The sequence below is a fragment of the Pongo pygmaeus genome, chromosome 22, assembly GCF_028885625.2.
Source record: "Pongo pygmaeus isolate AG05252 chromosome 22, NHGRI_mPonPyg2-v2.0_pri, whole genome shotgun sequence".
Classification (NCBI taxonomy): Eukaryota; Metazoa; Chordata; class Mammalia; order Primates; family Hominidae; genus Pongo; species Pongo pygmaeus.
The window spans coordinates 49,609,157-49,633,303 of NC_072395.2; the positions used below are offsets into that span (position 1 = coordinate 49,609,157).

Consider the following 24,147-nt stretch of genomic DNA (forward strand, 5'->3'; position numbering starts at 1 on the left):
TGCTTTTATCAAACCAACTCTCCCAAATACAGTTTACTAAGGCTTGGCACTTGTGCCTATGTGACTCGTGGGATTAGTGTACTTGTAGAATGGGAACTACTGTTGGGAATAGGAAATTTACTATTTTCCATAATTATTAGGTTGATGCAAAAGTAAATGCAGTCTTTCTATTACTTTTAATGGCAATGACCGCAATTACCTTTGCACCAACCTACCATTATTCTCTGAATTTTTACCTTGCCCTATTTAGAATTATTCAGGGTCCTTAAATTGTACCCAGACTAGTTTCTACTTCTGACTTGGCCCGATTACTTACCTTTTTTAATCATTTAGAAAAGCTTTCATAGTCTTACAGTAATGTCACAAACACAACAAAACATTTCACACACTTTTAAAGATGACTGATTGAAAATATGTTAAAATAGGTAAAGTCACTGTTATCAAATATTAAATTTAGATCTGAGCTCCCTAGCAGTCAAAGCAAAAAGGGAAATGCATTCAGTTATACAATTTTTATTGTCTGATAGGGCAGGTTCTTTAACCTACTTGAACCATGTAACTTAAATAATAAAATCATGCCTGCTCTATCTGTCTTTAAGGATCGTGGTGAGAAACAGATCAAAATGCCTATTTCATGTGATTTACAAACTACAGGGAGCAACACAAAATCCAGGCATACCCACAGTTTCATTTGAACAAAGTTGCTTTCAGTAGAGTCCTTTGGGGGCTCCTATTAGGGCTGCTTGGTCATTTGGAATGTCCTGGCCCATCAGAAGGTACTGTGCACATCCCAAGAGATCCAGTGTATTCAGTCAGGCCATCCAAGTTAGCCTCTCTGTGTTATTTTTTCTCTTTTTATGTAGAAAATAGAATTGATTGATTATAAACACAATAATTAAGAAGGACCAAAATATTGGATAGGTGACAAATCTGCCTCCTGTTCATGATCGGCTCCACGGAAGGAAATCCAGGCAGCCTCACAAGTTGAAGTACTCTATTTCCTCATGATCATAATGCAGCATCATAATTTTGAGAGAGGAGAGGTGTTAGGCACTACCATTTTCTAAGAAAGTTGTAGAGATACATACATTGTCTCTTTCTCTCCAGCAGAAGTGACAGTTTCTAAAAAGATAAGTCAAACTGATCATCTGCATAGAGCAACTAATTTTTTCTGATTTCTCTGCGGGGCTGTGTTAGCATCAGTCCACAGCTACAAAAACACTTTAGTGCCCATGTGCCCACTTTGTCGGTGTCTAGGGAGCGTTCCACGGTGAACTGTTTAAATAGGCAACAACAAACTTTTCTCTCAAATCTTCCCCCTGTTAATGATTAACTCCATAGAAGGAAATCTAGGCAGAATCACAATGTATATTTTTTTCTGTCTTCTTTACTTAAATAGTAAAATAAAGTATTGAATAGGATGTCAAATACCCAACTGGTCTTTTAAACATTTTTGCACCTTTTAGATTATTTTTTAAAAGTCAGGCAAATGTATCAAGCGTGAGACCTTTATTAAAATGGGCTTAAATATTTTTTTTAAGTCACAAGAGATAAAAGTGTTAAAAAATTTTTACCCAGTAGTCAGAGTAACCTTTCAAACAGATTTTCTGATGAATAACGATAGTAGTAATAGCTGATACATGCTGCTCTTTTGTGTTCCAAAAACTTTCAATTACTTTCAATGATGTTATCTTATTAAGTAAAGATGTCTTTCATGTTGATTCAGCGTTAAACTTTATGTTAAAAGATCATAGAGAATATAAGCCCCTAGATCTGCTATAATTGTGTGGAAATTCACTGCAAAGTGATTTTTTGTTTTGTTTTGTTTTTGGTCTAACCTCTACTAAATGACTATCCAAATTCTTTATTTGAGGGTATGGAAATGATTCTTTATGGGTTATAAGCCCATCCCCATTCCAAGTCTTTTATTAAGCCTTATTTGAACAAGTGTTGAAATAAATCTGCTTCGTATGGCAGAGCTTTTTAGTTTATTTTTTTGTTTACACTAGTAAACAAGTGATTGTTGCTGACAAACTTTGGTACTAAAACAATGACAGAGACAGCCATAAAATGCCAGCTGTCTCCTCAGCCCAGGGTCCAAGTGTTAGGCAATAGAGAGGCAGGCTTTCAGCCCGAAAACTCCCTTTGGTGGACACACTCACACACGTGTCCACACACAAAGCATCTAGACAAGTTTCTATCTACGTAGATGAGGTAGAGTCGGGGCAGCAATCTTTTTCCATGCATGTTTACTAAATGATTTAGTTCCATGTGCTTTTTTGGTTAATGCAATTATTTTACTTTTATTTAGGGAGGAGGAAAAAAAAGCCCCGTGTAGCTGCTGTATACATTTTTAAGTATCCTTGAGTTAAGTTTCCTCACCAACATTTCATACAGTTATATAGCATCTAGGTAACTAGTATACATGTTCAAATAAATATAGGTATGTATGAAATAGCAGTTTATGAGACACATAAAAGAAAGTCTTATTTGAGACTGTGGCCAGAAACAACCATAAACATATCGATGATGTTGTTTGGAGGTACAAGACCTAATCCTTTCACTTTTGAAATAAAGACAAAAGACAACATAATTATGTTTGTTGACATAACTTGAACGCTGAAACCCAAACCATCTTGTTTTAAAATCCTTAATTTACCATACTCAGCAAAACACCCCAGAGTAACGTGCATTTTCAGAGTGCCAAGCAACTCTGCCCTTCCACACAGAATATACGCATTTAGTGCTGTATTTATCATGTGTAGTTTTCTTGGCAAGAAGAAAAGCTATTCAGTAAAACATAAAAAAGCTCTTAGTAGGAAAGCTACCCATTTTGTAGTTAGCAAAGTTTTACAAATACTAAAATATCACATGGAAGGTCTGTTTTAATAAGGCTGATGTATGAGACCCAAGGAGTTTTATAGCGACAACCATAATTTTTTTTTTTTTTTTTTTTTTTTTTTTTTTTTTTTTTTTGTGAGGTACTCACATTTCTCTCAGTGTTCAAAAGCGCGGATAGATACGTAAATACAGGAAACACCATGTCAACCATAATTCTGAGTTAAGGTCAAGACTGTTTTATCATTCCAAAATTTGTTCTGTAAAGACATTTCCGTTATTTGAAGGCTGTTTCACTTCCCAGACAGCTCTGGAGTTTTCCCGTTCGTTTTGTCACAGACTCGAGCCTTCAGAAAACCAAGCCTTTCATCTGTGCAACCTCACCCTTCTCATTCTTCAAACGCATGTGATGAGAATGGGAACTCTGAAAACATAAGAACCTACTCTGGGATTAAAACGCAAATCTAACCCTTAATAAGCACAGATGGAAGGTCTTTCTGCAAGGAGGTAAAGATGTTTCCCGAAAACACATCAGTTACTTTTTTCTAGAAAAGAACTTTGAGCAAACCAGAATTATTCTTTTTCCCTAAAAACATGGGGAAGGGAGAAACGATAGGCCAATATAACATTTCTCTATTTTGTTATTTTTTCATTTTTAAAATAAACTGTTGAAATTGTGAGTCACTATATATTTTCTTTTCTTTCTTCTTTCTTTTTTTTTTTTTTTTTTTTTTTTTTGAGACAGAGTCTTGCTCTGTCGCCCAGGCTGGAGTGCAGTGGTGCGATGTCAGCTTACTGCAAACTCCACCTCCCGGGTTCAAACGATTCTCCTGCCTCAGCCTCACTTGTAGCTGGGATCACAGCCGCATGCCACCACGCCCGGCTAATTTTTGTATTTTTAGTACGACATGATTTCACCATGTTGGCCAGGCTGGTCTTGAACTCCTGACCTCAGGTGATCCACCTGCCTCAGCCTCCCAAAGTGTCAATATATATTTTCTTAAGCCAACTCTCTTATTTTTTAGCCTCTGTCACTCTGCACCTGGACAGGCCTTCCCAGGGCATAGTCATTGCCACCCTGAGGAAAAAAGGAAACGGTCCTGTCCCAAATGGCTGGCTTACATGTTGCCGGTTTATTTAAACTTTTTAAGGATTAACAGGAATGACTCGAAAGAAGAATGTTTAGTTTTTATTATTTTTCTTAAATGAAATCCTGTAATAACTTTTCAGGGAGGCAAATGTCCGTCTGGGAGATCTATTGAGAAAGTGCCAGGCTTGGGAAGTGGGTGTTAAGTAGAGGGTAGGGAGGATTCCTCTAATAGGATTCTCTCTGTTGCTGCATTTGCATAATATTGGAAGGAAACATTCCATGAATAATGTAAAACATAGAACTGTGAGAGCCGTTTTAGGGACCAGATGACTTAGCAGGCCAGAAGTGTAACTTATTCTGAATAAGAAAGCAACTCGCTCTTCTTAACGAATTGGAAGAACTGGCTCGGAGGAGTGCGATAAATCACTTCACCCCTCCACGACCCCTTGGTCCCAAGTAAAAGCTGATGGCCTAGATGCTAATCTGGAACCGCAGCTCCCAGGAGAACTTCTCCATTAAGCAGCTGGCTGGGTTGTCCTGTTGCGTGAGGTGGCACCATCAGGACAGCCACTTTGCAGATAATCATGTTGTGTCTCCTCTGATGGAGCGCCACAGGCTCCCGGCGACACCTGCAGCAAGACACACCTAAAAATAACAAGGGAGTGGCTCGGGACAAGACACACCATGAGCCTCCTTTTGTTATCTTAAGTTACCCTTTCTCCTTAGGGCAGGGTCAAAAAGGAATTCTCCAGACCCACCCAAGATCCTTCGCCACCCAAGGACGGTTTCCCACGTGCTTTGAGTTTCTTCTCAGGCTAGGCACTGGGGCTCCCCTTGGCGGTGGAGGAAGTCCTACCACTGCCCCTGGGCCTCCCCTGAACAATGCTGGGGTACGCTGACTCACTGTCCTTGTCTCCCACCCTCAGCACTATTGATTATAGCTCTAAAAATAGGATCCACCTACCACTGCTCAGAAGGCTGCTCTGCTAGTCATTTCTAGAACATTCTGTGCCACTGTCCATCTTAAGGTGGGTGGAGGCCCAGGTGTTAAGACTCTGTATCATATCCTCTCCTGGTGCTTATGTTTGGGACAACATTCGAAAGGTTCTCAAGTTCGGGAATTTGGGCCTCCAGGGACCTCTGTGTAAAAATTGTAACTATGATGGGTATTTTCCTGGGGCCATCCATTCCTGCAAAGTGACATGGACGTGCTGTCCTCTGTGGGCTGTGTCTGGAAATAGGTAGCGTCAGACTGTTGAGGCAGCAACCCCAGGACGTAACCCCCATATGACGTGGCTCTCTGGAGCAGGCCCAGACCCTCCCGCAGGTCACGCACAGCTCCAGCCACACCCCTGGGCGGGAGCTGCAGAATTAGCACAGTCATCTCGGACTGGGAGGGCCAGAGACACATTGCTGGCAATGTGAGAGAGGCCTGGCAGTGCCTGAGGGGCACAGCTCAGAGCCGACGAAGAAAGGGCCTTTGTCTGAGTTCATGTCCTCCTCGGGCGCAGTGGCGCCCCCGCCGTGGCCGGCTGGTCGGCCTCGGAGTGGACAAGACTCCCACAGGGAGCACAATGTGGACAGGACAGCTGGCCTTCTGGCCACCTGGTCCCCTCAGATCGCCAGCAAGGGAAGGACAGAGACCCTGGCCTGGGTCTGTTTCAAGCCCTCTTGTGTATGAAGGATGCTGCCCAGGCCAGCAGCGCTGCCCACCTCTGGTGCCCACCTTTTCCACCCTTTGCTTTCTGGTCCTTCCTGCTAAGAGTTCTCTTGGCTCCAAGCTCAAGCCTCAGTGCCCTGGCGTCTTTAGACAGTGTGGGAGACAGTTCAGAGCTCTGAGCTCTGTTGAGAAGAGAAAACTGTTTCTGCGTTTGGCAAGGGTGTGGGTTGTCAGCAGAGATCAAAGTTCTGTTCTTGGCAGGGTGTGCACCTGTGACGCACCTTGCCCCTCCCCATGTGCCAATCCCAGAAAGGCGGTGGCATTTCTGACCCTTCCCTTCCACGGCAGGTGGAGCTCACGGGCAACAGTATTTATGAATACATCCATCCTTCCGACCACGACGAGATGACCGCTGTCCTCACGGCCCACCAGCCGCTGCACCACCACCTGCTCCAAGGTATTTCATCCAGAGGAAAATAAACAGACTAAAAGCAAGGCAACATTCTTAAATGGAACTCAGGGCTTTGCTTCCCACATCTGCCAAGTGGCTGGGCATGACTAGGACTGCCCAGCCCAGGTCTCTCCAATATACACACAACACCCGCCATGTGGGGATTTGCATTTATACCTGTGTCTTTTAAGCCAATATTCATCAAGCTCCTATTGTTGGCCAGAACCTGTGTTGAGTGCTAGGTAGAAGACAAAAGTGGTGCAAGCCTGCTCCCCTCGTGCTCTTGGGTCAGAATTCCAGGGATTACAGCATCACGGGTCTAGACCAAGCTTCTCCTTAACCAAGATGCCATGCCTAAAACTCGGGGGTCGTGGGTGATCCATGACATTTCATGGGGAAAATTACATATGTGTTTCCTGCAGTTGAAATTTGGCATTTCCTTTGCTTCTGATGATAGATGATAAGCCATCTTGGGGTCCCTAGTACCTGTGGCTTTGCCAACAACAGAAATCACAGATGTTTTCCATATCATATGAAAGTTTTGCAGGTTTAAACATATCGCTTATGCCCACATGCCTACTTCAAAATTTCAGGAGTTCTGAGACCTGCTACTGAACCTTCTTATTTATGTATTAATAAAGCAGCACATTTATATCCGTATCACTGTGTTGAAATATTTTGATAATTACTTTCCAATACAGTTGCTTTTTTGGTAATCTTATATATTTTATTTTATGTATTTAAAAATGTTACTCCAAGTAGGGATCTGTAGGTTTTGTGCTGTGGCACAAATCATTAAGAAGCCCTGGTCATTACACAAATGACTCCTTAAATTTCAATTGCGATGAGTGCTAGGAAGATACAGAAGGACTTATTCCAGGGGCCCTGGCCTTTTAACTTCCTCCAACCATCCAGTGAGGCCAACAGGCCTCTTGACAAATGGGCCTTGTGTGTGCTTTGGACTATGGCACCCAGCTTGGCCAAAATACCCCAGTGGAACAAAATGCAAAAGAAGAGGCTTTAAGGGTGATGAGAATGGAGTAGCTGGCTGCAGGAAAAACATGAGTTGCATTCTTACTGCTGTCTTCTGGGGGTTGGGGGGGAGTGGTCATTCTTGGGCTGGGAAGAGAGAATACAAAATAGCTCACACAGTTGTAAAATCCCTTGCAGACAGTTGTGTGGCCTGCAAGTTCCCGCTCCAGAAATAGTCACTGGAGTCTAATTATTCCTTACCAAGGAGAGAGCCTGGCATGTTGGTTTCTGAAATGAGATGGGACACCTAGTTGCAGCTAAGGTCTGATTCTTGGATATGATATGTCTGCATACATCAGCATGAGTCATGGCTCTGAAGAGGTAATTTCTAACAAAATGAGGGCTAAGCTAGAACATCGCACCTGAATCGAATTCTTTCACTGCGGGGTTGTTTAAAGCTGGACAAAGACAACAGGTGTCAGAGAACTGCAGAACATAGTGCTGTTATTGTTTTTGAAAATTGCACAGTACAGTTTTTTGTTTTGTTTTGTTTTGTTTATTTTTTTTTTTTGGAGTCAGAGTTTCATTCTTGTTACCCAGGCAAGGAGTGTAGTGGCGTGATCTCGGCTCACTAAGACCTCCACCACCTGGGTTCAAGCTATTCTCCTGCCTCAGCCCTCCCAAGTAGCTGGGATTACAGGTGCCTACCACCATGCCTGGCTAATTTTTTTGTATTTTTATTAGAGACAGGGTTTTGCCATGTTGGTCAGACTGGTCTCGAACCTCAGGCGATCTGCCCACCTCAGCCTCCCAAAGTGCTGGGATTACAGGCGTGAGCCACCATGCCTGGCCTGAAAATTGCACAGTGTGTTAACTGTATGGGACTGGGCTTTCTCCCCCTACCACTGGTTTCATTTTACCCTGCCTGGGTCATAACCTCCCAAAGAGGGATTATAAATGAGAGCAAATGAGTCTTGGGAATATCATGAGACCCTTTCACGCCCTGTTTCTGTGGCCTTTGAGTGTGAAGCAACAAGGGCTGGAAGCGTTGAGGCCGCACCTGACTCATTTCCACAGCCAGCCGAGGGGTGCAGGGGTTGAGATTCCCAAGTGCTCCATTTTCTCCCCAGCTGCTCCCTTGCTGACTTTCTGTGTCTGAAATGACCCCCATTGTTTTATGATAAACCTGTGAGAAATGGGCTCTCCCCAGAACTTGGTAGTTAATGACCAGTTGATGTATTTTAGACCTGAGCTTCCACCCACCGTGCTTATCTGGGAATGGCTGGGGCAGGCAGCCATGTCAGAGGGAAGCTTTTTGCCCACAGACACCAGCTGCAGGGGGAATTGTGGGTAAAATATGACAGCCTCTCCAACTGGGGTAGGGGGTGCCCTCTGAGGTGATTCCTGAGCTTCCGCAGGGCAGTGACCTCAGGGAGGGTGGAAGACTTTGCTTCCATTCCTAGTGGTAACCTTCCTTTAAAAATTCATGTATTAACCTCCACCAAAGGGCTATTTAGAGTGGAGTGACCTCGCCCTCCCTCAGAGGTCCTTCTCTATTTGTGTCTTAGAGCACTGGTGTCCCTTCCTGAAGCAGAGGGTGTTTCCTTAGGGGACACATTTGCATTGACAATAGTGAAGTCAGAGATTTGCATGGGAGGCCTGCAAAAGCAAAGCGAGTGAGTAGGAAGGGCAGAGCCCTGCAGAGACAGAGACGGGGTGGTCCTTCCGGGGCTAGAAATGAGGGTGAAAGCATGGATCTGCCGAGCCTGGGTCACACGCACTCAAGTCCTGCTACCCTGAGGGAAGTCAGAGGCTTCTGGACCTTCCTGGAGCCCACGGCCCCCAGGAGCGGGCGATGGCAGGTGGAGCTCTGCAGGGCCCATCAGGGGCCTCAGGGGCGGCCTCATTTGGCTGCCTTCCTTCAGAGCCGAGGAAGCCACCCCAGGACTGGGCTGGTGTCTCCACTGCCCCACCCAGATCTCAGCCACGGTCCAAGATCTCTGAGCAGGGTCTGGGCACACTGGGAAGGCCTGTGGCAGCTGCATCTGGCCCTGGGAACACATTGGTGAGGTTGGAAGAAGGATGGGGGAAGCACGGAGGGACAGCTGCCAACCTCACCTTGCTCCTGCTTGCAGAGTATGAGATAGAGAGGTCATTCTTTCTTCGAATGAAGTGTGTCTTGGCGAAAAGGAACGCGGGCCTCACCTGCAGCGGATACAAGGTACGGCGGGGAGTCATGGGTGCGGGGAGGAGCTGGCTATGGGTCCTCACTCTGTGTTTTCAAGAGCATCTGCAGAAAGGAAGGCACGGGAGCACAAACTCATCATCCCCGCTAATGTAGAGCTCTCCAGCAACATGGCGCACAGTCTCTTGGAGGCTCATGTGAGAGCTGGTGTTTTAGGAGGATGTTCCAGGCTGGCTGGAATTCATCACATAAGACCCGGAATCAGCGTGGCTTAGGGCAGATTTTATTAATACTTGGCACTTTGCATGTGGACCAGTCCCACTGGAGCCACCGCCTCTGGAGTTCTTAGAGGCCCATCCTCCTGGGCACAGTGCAGCCAGCAGTGGTATCCAGAGCACCGACACTGCCCTTCCCCTTGGGATGCTCCACCAAGTTCCCTGCCGCCGATGACAGTGTGTACCACAATAATGCTAGCGCCCTTTCCAAGGTCCGAAGCAGAGCTTTCATCTGCAGCACCACACCTGGGCCACTCCCTCAAGCATCTCAGCTGCCCATTGGAATGAGCAGCACCGGCCCAGTTTTGTAGTCAAGGACCAGAGGAGGGACGGCAGAAGGGGCTTGGTGGCAGAGCTGGGACTCTGAGCCCAGCCCATGCTCCTCCCTGGCTCCACTTCTCTGCCAGACACCACCGCTTGTTCTGGTTCATTCCAGAATGGAGGAGTAGGTCGTGTCTCAGGGCACGAGAGTCAGCCGCTCCCCAGGGAAAAGTGGGTCGGGGGATGTCTGTGCTGAGTGCCCCCCACCAACCCTTTTGTCCCCTCTCTGGGCTCCTTACCCTCCTCCCAGGCATCTTCACTGCTGTCTCTCCAACCTCAGAAGACAGACATCATAACCCATCAATATGAGGCTGGAGGCTGCCAGAAACTTTCTTCCAGGAGGATTTGCCTCTTAGAAAAGGAGGGAAGAGGATGGGGTGAGAGGAGAGAGCACTTTTGTGCCTTTGTCCTCTCTTTCTGGAGGGCCCCGCCCCAGCTCCCCTCTTTGACCCCACTCTAAGCTCCTCCTTTGACCTGTATCTCACTGTGTTGTTACAGTTTGGGGGGCATGTTTCTTCCTTCTTGTCCCAGATACTAAGCCTCTTTGGGCCACGGTGGGGCCCCGGGAGCCAACAGATATTCTTCAGGGGACTTGGGTCTTTTTGTTAAGGGACAGGGTCTTGCTCTGTCACCCAGGCTGGAGTCCAGTGGTGCAATCACAGCTCACTGGGGCCTCAAACTCCTGGGCTCAAATGATCCTCCCACCTCAGCCTTCTGAGTAGCGGGGGCCACAGGCGCACACCACCACACCCAGCTAATTTTTAAAATTTTTTGTGGAAATGGGGTCTTGCTGTGTTTCCAGGCTGGTCTTGAGTCCTAGCCTCAGTCAATCCTCCTGCCTTGGCCTCCCACAGTGTCTGGTTACAGACAGGAGCCACCACGCCTGGATGGGACTTGGGTCTTGACTTTTTTTTGCCACTTGTTAACTGTCCACTGTCCAATCTTAAGCAATACATGACATCATCTTGTTCTTGGTTTCCTCATTAGTAAAATGGAAGAATAGACTGGAAGGATTTTAAGATTTGTTTTAGCCCTAAAGATGATGAATGCATTCAGAAATCCTGGAGGAAGAGTTTTGGAACAGGGAACTTAAGGCTAAGATTCTTCACCGTTGTCATGATGATAATGATCCTGTCAAGATTTCACAGACTGCAGCTGGAATAAATGCTTCCAGTAGTGAGGCTCGAGGCTGTACAGATGTTTCTGTTTGACACTGAAACACTGCATTCTCGTCTGTATGGCTTTTGGCTACAGCAATTGGAAGGGCTTCTATAGGGCCACTCTGGCTTATTATTACAAGGAGATAAAATCTTGAATTATAAATAAAGGAAATAAAAATACATTAAAAATGAAGACTTCAAAAAATTGTATTGGGGCAGGGCACAGTGATTCACGCCTGTAATTCCAGTACTTTGGAAGGCTAAGGTGGGAGGACTGCTTGAGCCCAGGAGTTCGAGACCAGTCTGGGCAACATAATGAGACCTTGTCTCTACAAAAAAAATTTTTAAAAATTAGCCAGGCATGGTGGCACATGCCTGTGGTCCCAGCTACTCAGGAGGCTAAGGTGGGAGGATCACTTGAGCCTGGGAGGTCAAGTCTGCAGTGAGCCTGATTGCACCACTGCACTCCAGCCTGAACGACAGTGAGACCTTGTCTAAAAAAAGTCTACTGAAAGAATTGTTTATTTACTGGTACAGCATGTCGAGTGATACAGATGCCAAGTTCAATCCCATTGGAAGGTGGTAAGCAGCATAGTCACTGATGCAAGCACTGTGGAACAAACGATTGGCTTCCCCCAGATGCCTTTATTGTGTTACCTACCCACAGCTTGGCAGTGAGCTCATAATGTATATCTCCATCATATATGACGGAGCCCTAATTTGTAGTTACTTATAGTACAGTCAATTGGATAAGACAACCCTTATATTTTATTATGATATTTTTTGTTGTCTTGTGAGTTCATTTTGTTACCCAGGCTGGTGTGCAGTGGCACAATCTCGGCTCACTGCAACCCCTGCCTCTAGTGCTCAAGTGATCCTCCCACCTCAGCCTCCCAAGTAGCTGGAGACTATAGGCATGCACCACCATGCCCAGATAATTTTTGTATTTTTTGTGGAGACAGGGTTTCACCATGTCACCAAGGCTGGTCTCGAACTCCTGGACTCAAGCGATCCCCCAACCTCGGCCTCCCAAAGTGCTGAGATGACAAGAATGAGCCACTGCATCCAGCTATTATGTTGTTTCCTAAGAAGCAGAGCTCTCCACTTCTCCTAAGCAATGAACCGGTGCTTGTCAGCACACTGGGCCACACAGCGGAGTAGAGGCTGGGCTGGGAGATATTCCAGCACGTTTGAGAAAATGAGCCAGGAGGAGTGGGCACCAGCCCAACCCCGACGGCCAGTGGCTGACCCTGCCCTCTCCACTCCCAGGTCATCCACTGCAGTGGCTACTTGAAGATCAGGCAGTATATGCTGGACATGTCCCTGTACGACTCCTGCTACCAGATTGTGGGGCTGGTGGCTGTGGGCCAGTCGCTGCCGCCCAGTGCCATCACTGAGATCAAGCTGTACAGTAACATGTTCATGTTCAGGGCCAGCCTCGACCTGAAGCTGATATTCCTGGATTCCAGGTGAGTTCTGCACATGCCACCGTGGCTGTGACCTTCTGGAAGACACGGGTGGTGGAAATGGGCCCCTGGAAGCTGCCATCTTGGCCAAATCATAACAAGGAATAAGTCATAATAGGAATGTGGATTAAGCAAAAGCAGTTTATGAACTGAAAGAACATATGTCAGCCTTAGGACTCAAGGACTTGTTTTATTTTATTTACTTATTGATTTACTTATTTTACTTACTTATTGATTACTTATTTTATTTACTTATTGATTACTTATTTTATTTACTTATTGATTACTTGTTTTATTTTATTTACTTATTTGAATCACTAGAGTTTGAAATGAAAACATGTGCTGTGAGCACAGGTTGGGCTTTTTTGAAGGCCGTGATGTCAGAGCTCTGCCTCCTGTGTCCGAGGAGGACTTTAGAACAAACAGAAAGTTTCCACCCTGAGTGCAGTGTGTGGGGGGCCTTCGCACTCAGGCTGGTGTGAAGTCACCACAGGGCTGAGGCTGGGAGCAGAGACGCTGCCTTCCCTGGGGGATGCTCTGCCCACAGCTCATGGGTGCCCTGTCTACATCTGGGCTGGGAGGAGGGGGTTGGATGAGGTCATTTCCCCTGGCCTTGGGGAGGACCTCTCTCCAGACCCATTCTGGAGTGGCCTTCACTCTCCCCCAGAGCCAGCTGCAGTCCCAGTTTTTTAACTGGGTCTGCAGTTAAAGTCTAAGTTTTTTAAAATTGAATTGAATTTTAATTTTAATTAATTAATTTTTTGAGACAAAGTTCCGCTCTTTTGCCCAGGCTAGAGTGCAATGGTGCGATCTCAGCTCACTGCAACCTCTGCCTCACAGATTCAAGCGATTCTGCCTCAGCCTCCCAAGTAGCTGGGATTCCAGGCACCCACCACCACGCCCAGTTAATTTTTGTATTTTTAGTAGAGATGGGGTTTCACTATGTTGGCCAGGCTGGTCTTGAACTCCTGACCTCAGGTGATCCGCCCGCCTCAGCCTCCCAAAGTGCTGGGATTCCAGGCGTGAACCAGTGTGCCCAGCCTAAAATTGAATTGAATTTTTAAGTGACAAATGCTAACTGCGTTTGGTTTTCAGGGTTTTGTGGTGTTTGTGGGGTCCAGTGTGACGCTTTGACACATGTCCACCCTGTGGAACCATCAAACCCCTCCCAAGTCTTGAGGCCACGTGCTAGTCAGGCCTCTTCCATGTTCTTATTTGTGAAATAGCAGCGCAGCCGGCCCACTCACTGCTAGGAAAGATGAGATTAGATAATAGACGGAAGCATTGGAAACAGTGAAGCCTCTCTTACCAAGGCCACTTTAGCTCTTGGCAGGTAGGTTCCTTGGCTGTGCAGTCAGGAATAAGCCATCAGAGACCCCGTTCCTGACGTGGGGTGTGTGTGTGCGATGAGTCTTTGGCTGGGGGAGGAGAGATACATTTTGATTTCTGTATGTCCAGAAGCCAAGATTTATGGCTTTCTTTTCTTTTTCACTTTTTAAAGTTGTGGTAAAATACACATCACATAAAATTGATCATTTTAACCACTTATTAATGCTCTACAGAGAAAAAACAAATCTTCCTGTTTAGGGGTGAGAGATAAAGACAGGAGTCAGTTTGACTCCTTGTCGACGCCCTTCAGGACCACTCAGAGGCAGGGAAATGACAAGGGTGAGCGTGGCAGGGTCACCAGCATCTTCCCAGAAACTCCAAGCAGAGAGGAAGCAGCGCTCTTTGGGGAAAGCTGCCAGCACCTCTGGGGACGGCCAAGAGCAACAAATGCCATTTTCCTGCCATGCAGAGGGAGGCCCTGCAGGGAGAGAAGGCAGCCAAGCTGTCCCAGCGGAGGTGGACCCCTCTACTTCCTCTTTTCTGACTTGGGAGCCACTTCTGAGAGGCAGCTGGAAGGACATCAGCTGCCCAAGGTCATTACCAGAGACATCTGGGAGGATCCGACTGGTTTCTCCCTTGTTTCGTCTCCTAGTTTTCCTCTGATCCTTCTAGGAAACCCCTGAGACTAATGAATTCTCGAGAACAGGAAAGAAGTGGTCTTCCCAGAGGAGAGACTTTTCAAGCCGTTCGATCCACATTGCCCGGAAAGGCAGCCAAGGGTAGAGGAGGTTGTGCCTGAAGGGGGCCTGGACAGGGCCTGGATGGGGCTTTGCAGCGCCAGTGGGAGCTCCCGAGTCTCAGGGTGTGGGGGCTGCACCCCTGGAGTGAACAGAAAAGAAGGCTGGTGGTCTTGAAGGAGACATCCTGCCTCTCCCAGATCTCTGGTTGTTCCTGCCATATCAGGAAGCTTCTAGCAAAGCCTTGAGGCCTTTTCTGAGCTGCAGTCACATGGGAGGGGCTGAACGGGGTCAGAAGAAAGCCGCAGAGGCCTTCCCAGTCACCAGGTCAGTCAGTCAGTCTGTGACCAAGGGGATGGGGCCTGGGCTGGCCCAGCCCTGGGAGGACAGCAGAGTGGCCAAGCAGGGTGGGAAATGTCCCTTCTGGGTCCAAACCCCAGGAGCCAGGCGAGGGCTTTGCCCGAGGTCCAGCAGCCCCAAGTCACAGGAGCGAGGGTGGCCATGGGCCTGTCTGGCACCACAGCCCGCACAATCCCAGACACAACTGAACTCGCCGTAACCTGAAATTGGGTTCGTCAGGGTTTTGTGGTATTTCTCTTTGAAACTGGAGCTGATGCTTTTGCTAAGGATGGGTGAACACAGCGATGTTTGGGGTTTGGCAGATCCCTCTGACAGGTCTTCAGACACTAGAGGCTTGGAAAAAACCGGGAGGGCACCCTGCCAAACCCCTCCATTTCCCTTTAATTTTTAAAGCCAGTGTGTACTTTGATGAGAAACTTAATACATGTGTTTCTGATTCATTTACACGTTTGGGGCCGTTGTTCTGTAACTTTGCATCCATAGGGTCTGGGAAGCCTCTTTCATCCCCACACGGTAGAGATGCCTGGTTTTCTTTTTGGGGGAAGCCAGACGGCTCAATTTTCCTGCCACACAGAGTTAGATTCTGATGGGGCTTGAAGTTCTAGGTGGCCCTTAGACAAGTCCCCCGAGCCCTGAATGGCTCTGGGCTCTACAAGTCCCCCTCCCCACGCCTCCGGCGCCCCGACCCCCCGCTGCAAGCCCTGTCTCCTTCCTACCCTAGAAGGACACCATGGAAATGAGTACACCAAACAGGGAACAATTCCAGGGAAACATGAGGCTCTCCGAGATTTACGACCCAAAGCTTGAGCAGATCTTAACAGAAAGGGAAGCGGGTTAAAGAATGAAAGTGAGGTCAAGTTTCTCAGTTTAATTTACAGCTAATGTCTCCTATCCTAGCAAGGAGGGCCCCAGCCCCAGCCCTCCCTCTTTCCCCGACCTCACCCGGCCCCCAGGACTGACTCTGCACCATAGCCTTGCCTGCCTTGGAATCCCTTCATCCCTCTCTCTTTCATCTGTTCTTGAAAATCTATCACCAAGATGTTGAGGACCACCTCCTTCGAGGACATGGTGCCCAGCCCCATTGCCCAAAGCCTGGGAAACCATCGTTGCCACGTGCAGCTTCCACCTACGGCCAGAGCGATCCTGATGCGGGTGATGATGTGGTCTTGGGTACTGAGAGCCACTTTTCTTCAAAGAGCCAAAGTGGGAAATTAATATGCCCGGGACTCGATGAGAACACCAAGGGGTTGTGTCACATAAGCCCCGGGAAAATGCTTCCATTTCTCTAGAGAGCTTAAGGCTTTCCTTCTAGTCACAATATCTTAGGGCATTATCCTGTCTTCTGGGGGGTCTGAACCAATCCTCCCCTCATAGGAGCCTAAAGGTCTCCAGTTATCCCATAATTCCCAATTGTGGGAATCACCCAACGGCAGCATCCTGAGACCATCTGTGCCAATCAACAGTGTCTAGCGTGCAACAGAGGTTTAAACACTCGCACTCGCAGTAGCCAAGATGTGCAAACAACTGTCCACAGACAGAGGGATGGAGGAACCAAATGTGGTGTCTATGTAAAACAGAAACTTATTCAGTCCTAAGAAGGAATGAAGTTCAGACACATGCCTCAACATGGATGGAAACATCATGCTAAGTGAAAGAAGCCACACACCAAAGGCCACACGGCGTGCCATCGCACGGATATGTACTTTCTCGAAGAGAAAAATTCCTAGAGACAGAAAGTACAAGGGAGGCTACTGGGGGCTGGGCAGGGGACAGCGGGGGGCTGGTGTTTAATGGGGACAGAGTGTCTGGGATCATGGAAAGCTCTGGACAGGGGCAGTGATGCCTGTTACACAACATAGTGAGTGCACCAAATACCACTGAATTGTACACTAGCAGTGGTTACCATGGTGAATTTTATATTATGTATATTTTACCACAATTTATAAAAAACATTCGCACAGGACCGTCCCCCCGAAGCCTTCCAAGATTGGGTTCTTTCTCACCATAGCAGCTTTCTCGCAATATCAGTATCAAAGTCCACTTGTAAGCATTCCCCGATAAGCTGAACTTCGAAAAAGGCTACAATTTTAAGCCATTCCAAACATTCTCTTAGCCGGTGGTTTCAGAAGAACATTCCCGTTCATGAATAGTGCTACACCCTGCACCGGGCTAGAGTTCAAAGACTTGCTTCTTGTAAAAAAGATCATTCTCAGTTTCCAAAATCAACATTTCCCACCTGAGGCTTTTAGCACTTGATTAGTTGGCAAAACCAATATTAGTTTAAATGAAAGCCAGTCTGCAGAGTGGTGTAACTCACTGAGCTGCCACGCCCCCACAGGGTGACCGAGGTGACGGGGTACGAGCCGCAGGACCTGATCGAGAAGACCCTATACCATCACGTGCACGGCTGCGACGTGTTCCACCTCCGCTACGCACACCATCTCTGTGAGTAGCACACCCACCCCAGCCACGGGAGGTAGCTGGTCAGGGAGGAGGTGCTGAGGACAGAGCTGGGGGGACGTGTCCCTTTTGTTGGTGCAATAATCATCCATGATACCCACTTGAATCTCAAGCCTCAAGTGTGGCTTCCTCCACCCCGTGATTAAGTACGGCTGCCTGTTGTCGGTTCTCAAGCAGCCACGCGCACCCTTTCAGGGAGACTCTAGCAGGTGTAGGATCACGAAGTTGCCTGGATTCTAGATTGTGGATGTGGAACTTAAACTCTGTGATCTGGACACCATTTGCGAATAACAGCAACAACAGTGGAAGAACTGCTAGTTATGGAGCTCTTACTGCTGTCGGGCACTAAGTTTAAGTGACTAAATACCAGTTCAGTGAGGGAGGGTCTCACTGTCATGATCCTCATTTTACCAGTGAGGATGCTGAGGTCCAGATAGGTTAAGCCGCTTGCCCACCTTCATACAGCTGGATGGTAGCAGAGCTGTGAGCTGAACCCACACAGAGCTGTCTCCGACTGCTATACCCCGGCCAGCTAGGGGAAGCCCAGGGAGGCCACCGTTCCACGATGGGAGAGGTCATCTTGGGAAAGGGTGAACAAACACCGATTTGATTTGCCAACGGAGGCGGTTTGGAAACATCAGGATATAGAGGGGGATGCTCTAGTTGCTGAAATGTTTAAAGAAGTGACACTTTTCTTTTACTTTTTTAAAATTAAAAAAAAAATCTTTTTGAGACAGAGTCTTGCTCTGTCGCCCAGGCTGGAGTGCAGTGGCGTGAACTCAGCTCACTGCAACCTCCGCCTCCCGGGTTCAAGCGATTCTCCTGCCTCAGCCTCCCAAGTAGCTGGGATTACAGGTGCGTGCCACCACGCCTGGCTAATCTTTGTATTTTTAGTAGAGACGGGGTTTCACCGTGTTGGCCAGGCTGATCTCGAACTCCTGACCTCAGGTGATCCATCTGTCTCCACCTCCCAAAGTGCTGGGATTACAGGCGTGAGCTACCGCATCCGGCCATACACTTTTAGAATCCAAATGGAGGCAAAGACTAATTTGGATGGAGTGGAATGCCTCATCCTCCTGCTGTCCAGCCCTGCCACACCCATGGCCAGTCGGTGGTGATTTATAATAGGGTGCAGATAGTTAGAGGAGCTGGGTCTTCTGCAGTGTGGCCCAGATGGCATGTCCTCTATTCTTGCTCTGCCTTCTGTTGGCTCAGGGACGTTAGAGGACAGGTTGCCAGTGTCGAGTGGGAGGTGGACGGCAGGCCGGCAGGCCACTAGATTCACAGATGCGTGGTGTGCTGGGCTCGGTGTGGACTGGGACCCGGGAACTCGATACTCCCAGGGTGTCGCTGTTACTCTTCCCTCCCCAAGTCTCTATGGACAGAAACCCAGGACTTATGCTGGGCAGGCACAGAAGGCTTCTTCCTTGCTCCTTGACTCATGTGGAGACTTGGAGGTGTGAACAACCCTTTTCTGTCTTTTGTTAAAGACCAAATCATGATCTCATAACCATCTCTGTCATTCTGGAGACCAAGCTTGGTAGAGAAGCAACTGCTTAGTGTTCGGATGGAACTTCTCAGTCGGTGTCACTAATATGGGAGCTAGAAAGTTTTCTTGTGCAAACTGGGTATGGTGTGTCAATTCTAGAATCAGATGTCCAGGAGACTTGAGCAGACAAGTGTGAAGAGCAGAGTGGAGGGTGCTCTGAAGTAGCAAGAGCAGTTGGGAGATGGGAGAGGCATTTGCCTCAAGGGCATAGAGCTGTGCTGTGCCCTAGAACAGTCTGGGACTTGGAGAGCGAAGGTGAGGGCTCATACCTCCACACGCTCCCCCTGCCACTGTTGGGGCGGAGGGGCTGACCAGCTGCTCTGAGGGAAAGCCCCAGCCCTGGGGGGTCTGGAGCCCCCTTCCACGGAGGCAGGAGAATGCTGGGGAGTTTAAAGCACACCCCTGAATTACAGCAAGGGGACCTGCTCTTCACAGCAGGCTGAAAGGCAGGAAATTAGGCCTCTAAGCACAGAGACAGAAAACTGAGGGAATCAAAAATCTTTTTTTTTTTTTTTTGAGATGGAGTCTCGCTCTGTTGCCCAGGCTGGAGTGCAGTGGCGTGATCTCAGCTCACTGCAGCCTCTGCCTGCTGGGTTCAAGCAATTCTCGTGTCTCAGCCTCCCAAGTAGCTGGGATTGCAGGTGCCCACCACCACGCCTGGCTAATTTTTTTAGTTTTAGTACAGACAGGGTTTCGCCATGTTGACCAGGCTGGTCTTGAACTCCTGACCTCAAGTGGGACTATAGGCGTGAGCCACTGCACCTAGACAAAAGTCTTCTTTTTAAATACCATGTCTTTTATTTCACACTGCCTGGCTAACCCAGGAAGCAGGGATTTTTTTTTTTTTTTTTTTTTTTTTCCCAGACGGAGTCTTGCTCTGTCGCCCAGGCTGGAGTGCAGTGGCGTGCTCTCGGCTCACTGCAAGCTCCTCTTCCTGGGTTCACGCCATTCCCCTGCCTCAGCCTCCCAAGTAGCTGGGACTACAGGCGCCCGCCAGCAAGCCCGGCTAATTTTTTTTTGTATTTTTAGTAGAGACGGGGTTTCACCGTGTTAGCCAGGATGGTCTCAATCTCCTGACCTCGAGATCCGCCCGCCTCAGCCTCCCAAAGTGCTGGGATTACAGGCTTGAGCCACCGCGCCCGGCGTGAAGCTGGGATTTTTTTTTCCCTCTTTTGCTTTGGAACAGTCATGAAGGCTGCAGTGATGCTAAGTCAGTGCCTCCTCTGTGTCCATCACGGGTAGATGCTTTCACTTATAGACTCTGACCTGTGGGCAGTTTGGGGAGCTGTGTCCCTCTCGTGCCCTTTTCCCAGGTGATCAGGGTGAGACTCAGGGGACACTTGCCCAAGAGCAGCAGTGGAGCTGGGGCAGGACCAAAGTCCAGCCCGTTGGCTCTCGTGCTGTCAGCTGTCACCACCACACCACACCACGGGGCTTAACCTTGGAGATGTGGGCTGGTGGCTGTTCTGTAGGATCCCAGCCCTCCTGAGCTTGCCCGGCTCACCAGACCCACAAGGTGATTTTATTTGAGGGGTCTCCTGTGGTTCATATGATGAAGCCACTTTATCTCAAAGGAAGTTTCCAGATATTGAAGTTGTCCAAGGGGACTCTGAAAGGGCAGGCAGGCACAGGCTCGAAAAGGTAGGTGTGTTTACAAATTAGACAGGGTACGGCTTTCTTTTCCAAATGAGCCAGAATTGGTAATTCAAAGAAAACAGAAAATAGCAAGATTGACAGTGATTGCTACTGTCCTGTGACTCTGACCTTAGCTGTGCTAGAGAAATGACCAGGAAAGAGTGCACCCCAGCCGGGCCAGGGGGCTGGTGTGGCCTTGGAGTTCACCATGAGTGTGCCTGCCTCAGTTTCCCCTGGCAGCTTTGAGAGGGAGTGGCAGCAAGGACAGTCTCAGATAATGGGGAGTTCTTTGAATCCAGCGTGGGAACCACCTTCAGGGCTGAGCAGCAGCCTCCCCTCAGAGCACTCAACTGGAATGTCACACGCCTCTCCAAAGCTAGAACTCTCTGGGAAGACAGTCAACTCCCAAGCAGGGTCTTCAGAGTCGGGGTCTTCATGGTATGGAGCTTTGTGATTGTGGAGGCCTCACTCTCCTTCCCAGGTGCAGAACACGGGCCAGAGGGGCCAACCCCAGGCCTCCTGTTCCTGCCTCTCCATCCCCAGGGCTGGGTGGCACCTGCTTGATTTCCTGAAACTCCAGAAGCTGCCTCTGAGCCTGGAGTTGAAGTGCAATGGTTGACTTGGACAGCGACTAGACATGGCCAGGGGAGTGAGGAGTGAGCCAGGGAAGGAGCCACAGAGGGTGTTGTCCACTGGCTACAGCCATGGGAGGCTGGCACTCAACCCCGGGTAGACCCCAGAGCCAGTGTCATCAAGCAGAGGGGAGAGTGAGCTGAGGTATTGATACCCCTGTGCCTATCAGTGGCTGGAGGGCTGCTCTCAGGGGGCCTTGATTGCCTGGCTTACCCCCAACATGGTCAGGGTGGGCCCTGCCAAAGAAAGGCCTCAGTGGGGGAGAACAGGTCAGGCCAGTGGATGTGGCTGGGCCAGAGCAAGGCCGATGTCTTCACAGCCTCTCCTCAGCTTCCTCCCTGCTGGGCCTTCATCCAGGCTGTGTGAAGATGTTCTCTGTTCTAACCTTCCACAAGTTTCTCCCTTCCCAGCCCCGTCTGTCATCTTTTGCTTGTCCACACAGGCCATGCCTCTCTCTGGGGGTCCCTGTTGGCTGACAGGAGCGTCCTTACACCCACACCCCTGCTGTGTGAGGGCTGAGGGAAGCCCATCCCCCACGCTCTCCAGCTCTGTCTCCACTCCTGGCTTTGTACCAATGGCTGCTGCCTCTCCTCTTGGGGACATGTGCCGCACCGCTGCTTGGCCCCACAGAGTCCCAACCAAGGGACCTCAGGTCTGGACGATGCTTTTGTCTTGTGGTGTTTGGGTCCTGATGGGGACTTGGGGACTGTCTTAGTGTCCCGGGCACAATTCAGCCCTGAACTAGGTCATTCCTTAATATGTCCGTATCCTCACTCAAGTTGTGGGGAGAGGCCCTTCCCGTATTATAGCTGCAGAGGTCGACTTGGGGAGGACAGGGGAGAAGCTGAGAAGGTGGGAGGCCCCATTTTGAAATGGGACTTGTTAGTCCCGTCACACAGTGCTTTGGTGGCTGACAGCCCGGCTCAGGGCCTGGCTTGAGGGAAAGGTGGTGAGGCCAGACTCCCTATTTGAGCCTCCTGCCCTCCCAGGTTCCACCAGGGTCCCCACTGTGGCCACTGCAGACCTGGGACTCAAGTCTTTCAACTCCATCAGCTAGAGCTGGCCCTGTGGCTGCCCGAGGGATGCAGGGACACACGCAGCCTGCCAGCTTCCCTTCCATCTGCCACAAGCGAGTGTAGCTGGAGGTGGCCAGCAGTGACAGCAACCCCCGCCTGGGCCCCTCAGGACTCCTCACAGTGAGATGCCCAGATGCATCTCTCATGGGCAGTGGGTGAGGTCACCGAGATCAGGGACAAAGCAGACAGCTGCCAACAGCCAGGACCCGAGTGAGGTCACTGTCCCCTCTTCTGAGGCCTCGCTTTCCCCACACCGGTAGCCAAAAGCCAGGAATCTGTGGGGTCAGTTCCAAGGGCTCTGCAGAGGCCTGATTGGAGGTAAGAGGCCACCGCCTCTGATCCTCCCTCCGGGAGGGCCAGACAGCCCGATGGTTTGCACACGTTCTTCAGAATATCCTCTTCACTGGGAGCAAGAGTCCACAGGGGCTGAAGAAATCGCAGCCCCTAAAGAGAAAGAACTCCCAGCCTCCAGAAACTCGAGCTTTGTGAGGAAGAGCAGGGCCAGCAGCACAGGCTTTGGGGAGCACAGGTTTGCAGAGGTCAGGCGAGGGGACACCTCGGACCAGAGAAGGGGGCATGTGGGCATCATGTTGGTGTGGTCTGGGTGTCACCAGGTGAGCTTGTGAAGTCAGAGCTGTGCTACAATATTCCCCAGAACTTCCTTTCCTTCCTTCCCTCCCTCCTTTCCTTTCCTTTCCTTCCTCCCTCCCTCCCTTTCTTCTTTTCTTTCTCTTTCTCTTTCTTTCTTTCTTCCTTCCTTTCTTTTTCTTCTTTCTTTCTTCTTCCTTTCTTTCTCTTTCTTTCTTCATTTTTATGTTTTAGAGACAGGGTCTCACTCTGTCACCCAGTCTGAAGTACAGTAGCGTGGTCAGAGCTCACTCGAACCTTGAACTTCTGGCCTGAAGTGATCCTCCTGCCTCAGCCTCCTGAGTAGCTGGGACTACAGGGAGGTACCACCATACCCAGCGAATTTTTAAATTTTTTTTATAAAGATGGGGTCTTGCTATGTTGCCCAGGCTGGGCTTGAGCTCCTGTGTTCAAGTGATCCTCCCATCTTGACCTCCCAAAGTGTTGGGATTACAGGCCTGAGCCACTACACCCAGCCCCAGAACATTCTGTAAAGAAAAGTGAACACAGGAGCATCATAAATGGAACCACTGTGACCCTCCCACCCCACATCTCACCCACCACCTGAGGTGGCTGATTAAAGGCACCAGGCTCCAGCCTGGCTTCAGGGAAGCCGAGCTCTGCCTCCCTGCTTTCTTTGTTTCATGTTTGGGAGACTTTTTCTTGTATGTAGGGGGAGCTGGCAAAGGCTTGTGATCTGTTGACCCAGACCCTCAGGGCGGGCTGAGGACAGCCTGGTACGTAGGTGGAGAAGGGATCAGTGTCAGTAAACCTGACAGTTTGTGTCATGGGACACTGGGCTGTCCATGGTTTGGAAGAACCATGATGTCCACATGGCTGTTCTTCCGAGGTTGTTGAGAATTTCACCCAGCTCTCTAGGTAGGCTCTTGCCCAGAATGGGCCAAACCCAGACCACAAAGAGAACACAGGCCATGTGCAACTATTAAAACATTTCAATGTCCACTTTGGGAGGCCAAGGTGGGCAGATCACTTGGGGTCAGGAGTTTGAGACCAGCCTGGCCAACATGGTGAAACTCTGTCTCTACTAAAAAATACAAAACTTAGCTGGGCGTGGCGGCGTTTGCCTGTAATCCCAGCTATTCAGGAGGCTGAGGCAGGGAGAATCTCTTGAACCCAGGAGACGGAGGTTGCAGTGAGCCGAGATTGTGCCACTGCACTCCAGCCTGGGTGAAAGAGCAAGACCCTGTCTCAAAAAAAAAAAAAACAAAAAAAAAAAACAAAAAAAAAACACATGGGGCCATATTCCTAAGGGCTTGAATAGATTTTGAGGTTGAAGAGCTTAGCGAGCACTTGTCCTCTTGA

The 24,147-nt window shown here is 48.9% G+C and overlaps 1 protein-coding gene across 3 annotated transcripts in view; it reads left to right on the top strand.

Annotated features, from left to right (window-relative positions):
- SIM2 (SIM bHLH transcription factor 2) overlaps window positions 1-24,147 on the top strand; it is a 49,839-nt gene that overhangs the window by 14,867 nt on the left and 10,825 nt on the right. For all 3 annotated transcript variants that reach the window (XM_054468594.2, XM_063659667.1, XM_063659666.1), the window contains exons 4-7: window positions 5,937-6,045; window positions 9,147-9,232; window positions 12,222-12,421; window positions 17,183-17,289. In XM_054468594.2, coding sequence (XP_054324569.2) covers window positions 5,937-6,045; window positions 9,147-9,232; window positions 12,222-12,421; window positions 17,183-17,289 — 502 coding nt within the window. The remainder of the gene's footprint in view (window positions 1-5,936; window positions 6,046-9,146; window positions 9,233-12,221; window positions 12,422-17,182; window positions 17,290-24,147) is intronic.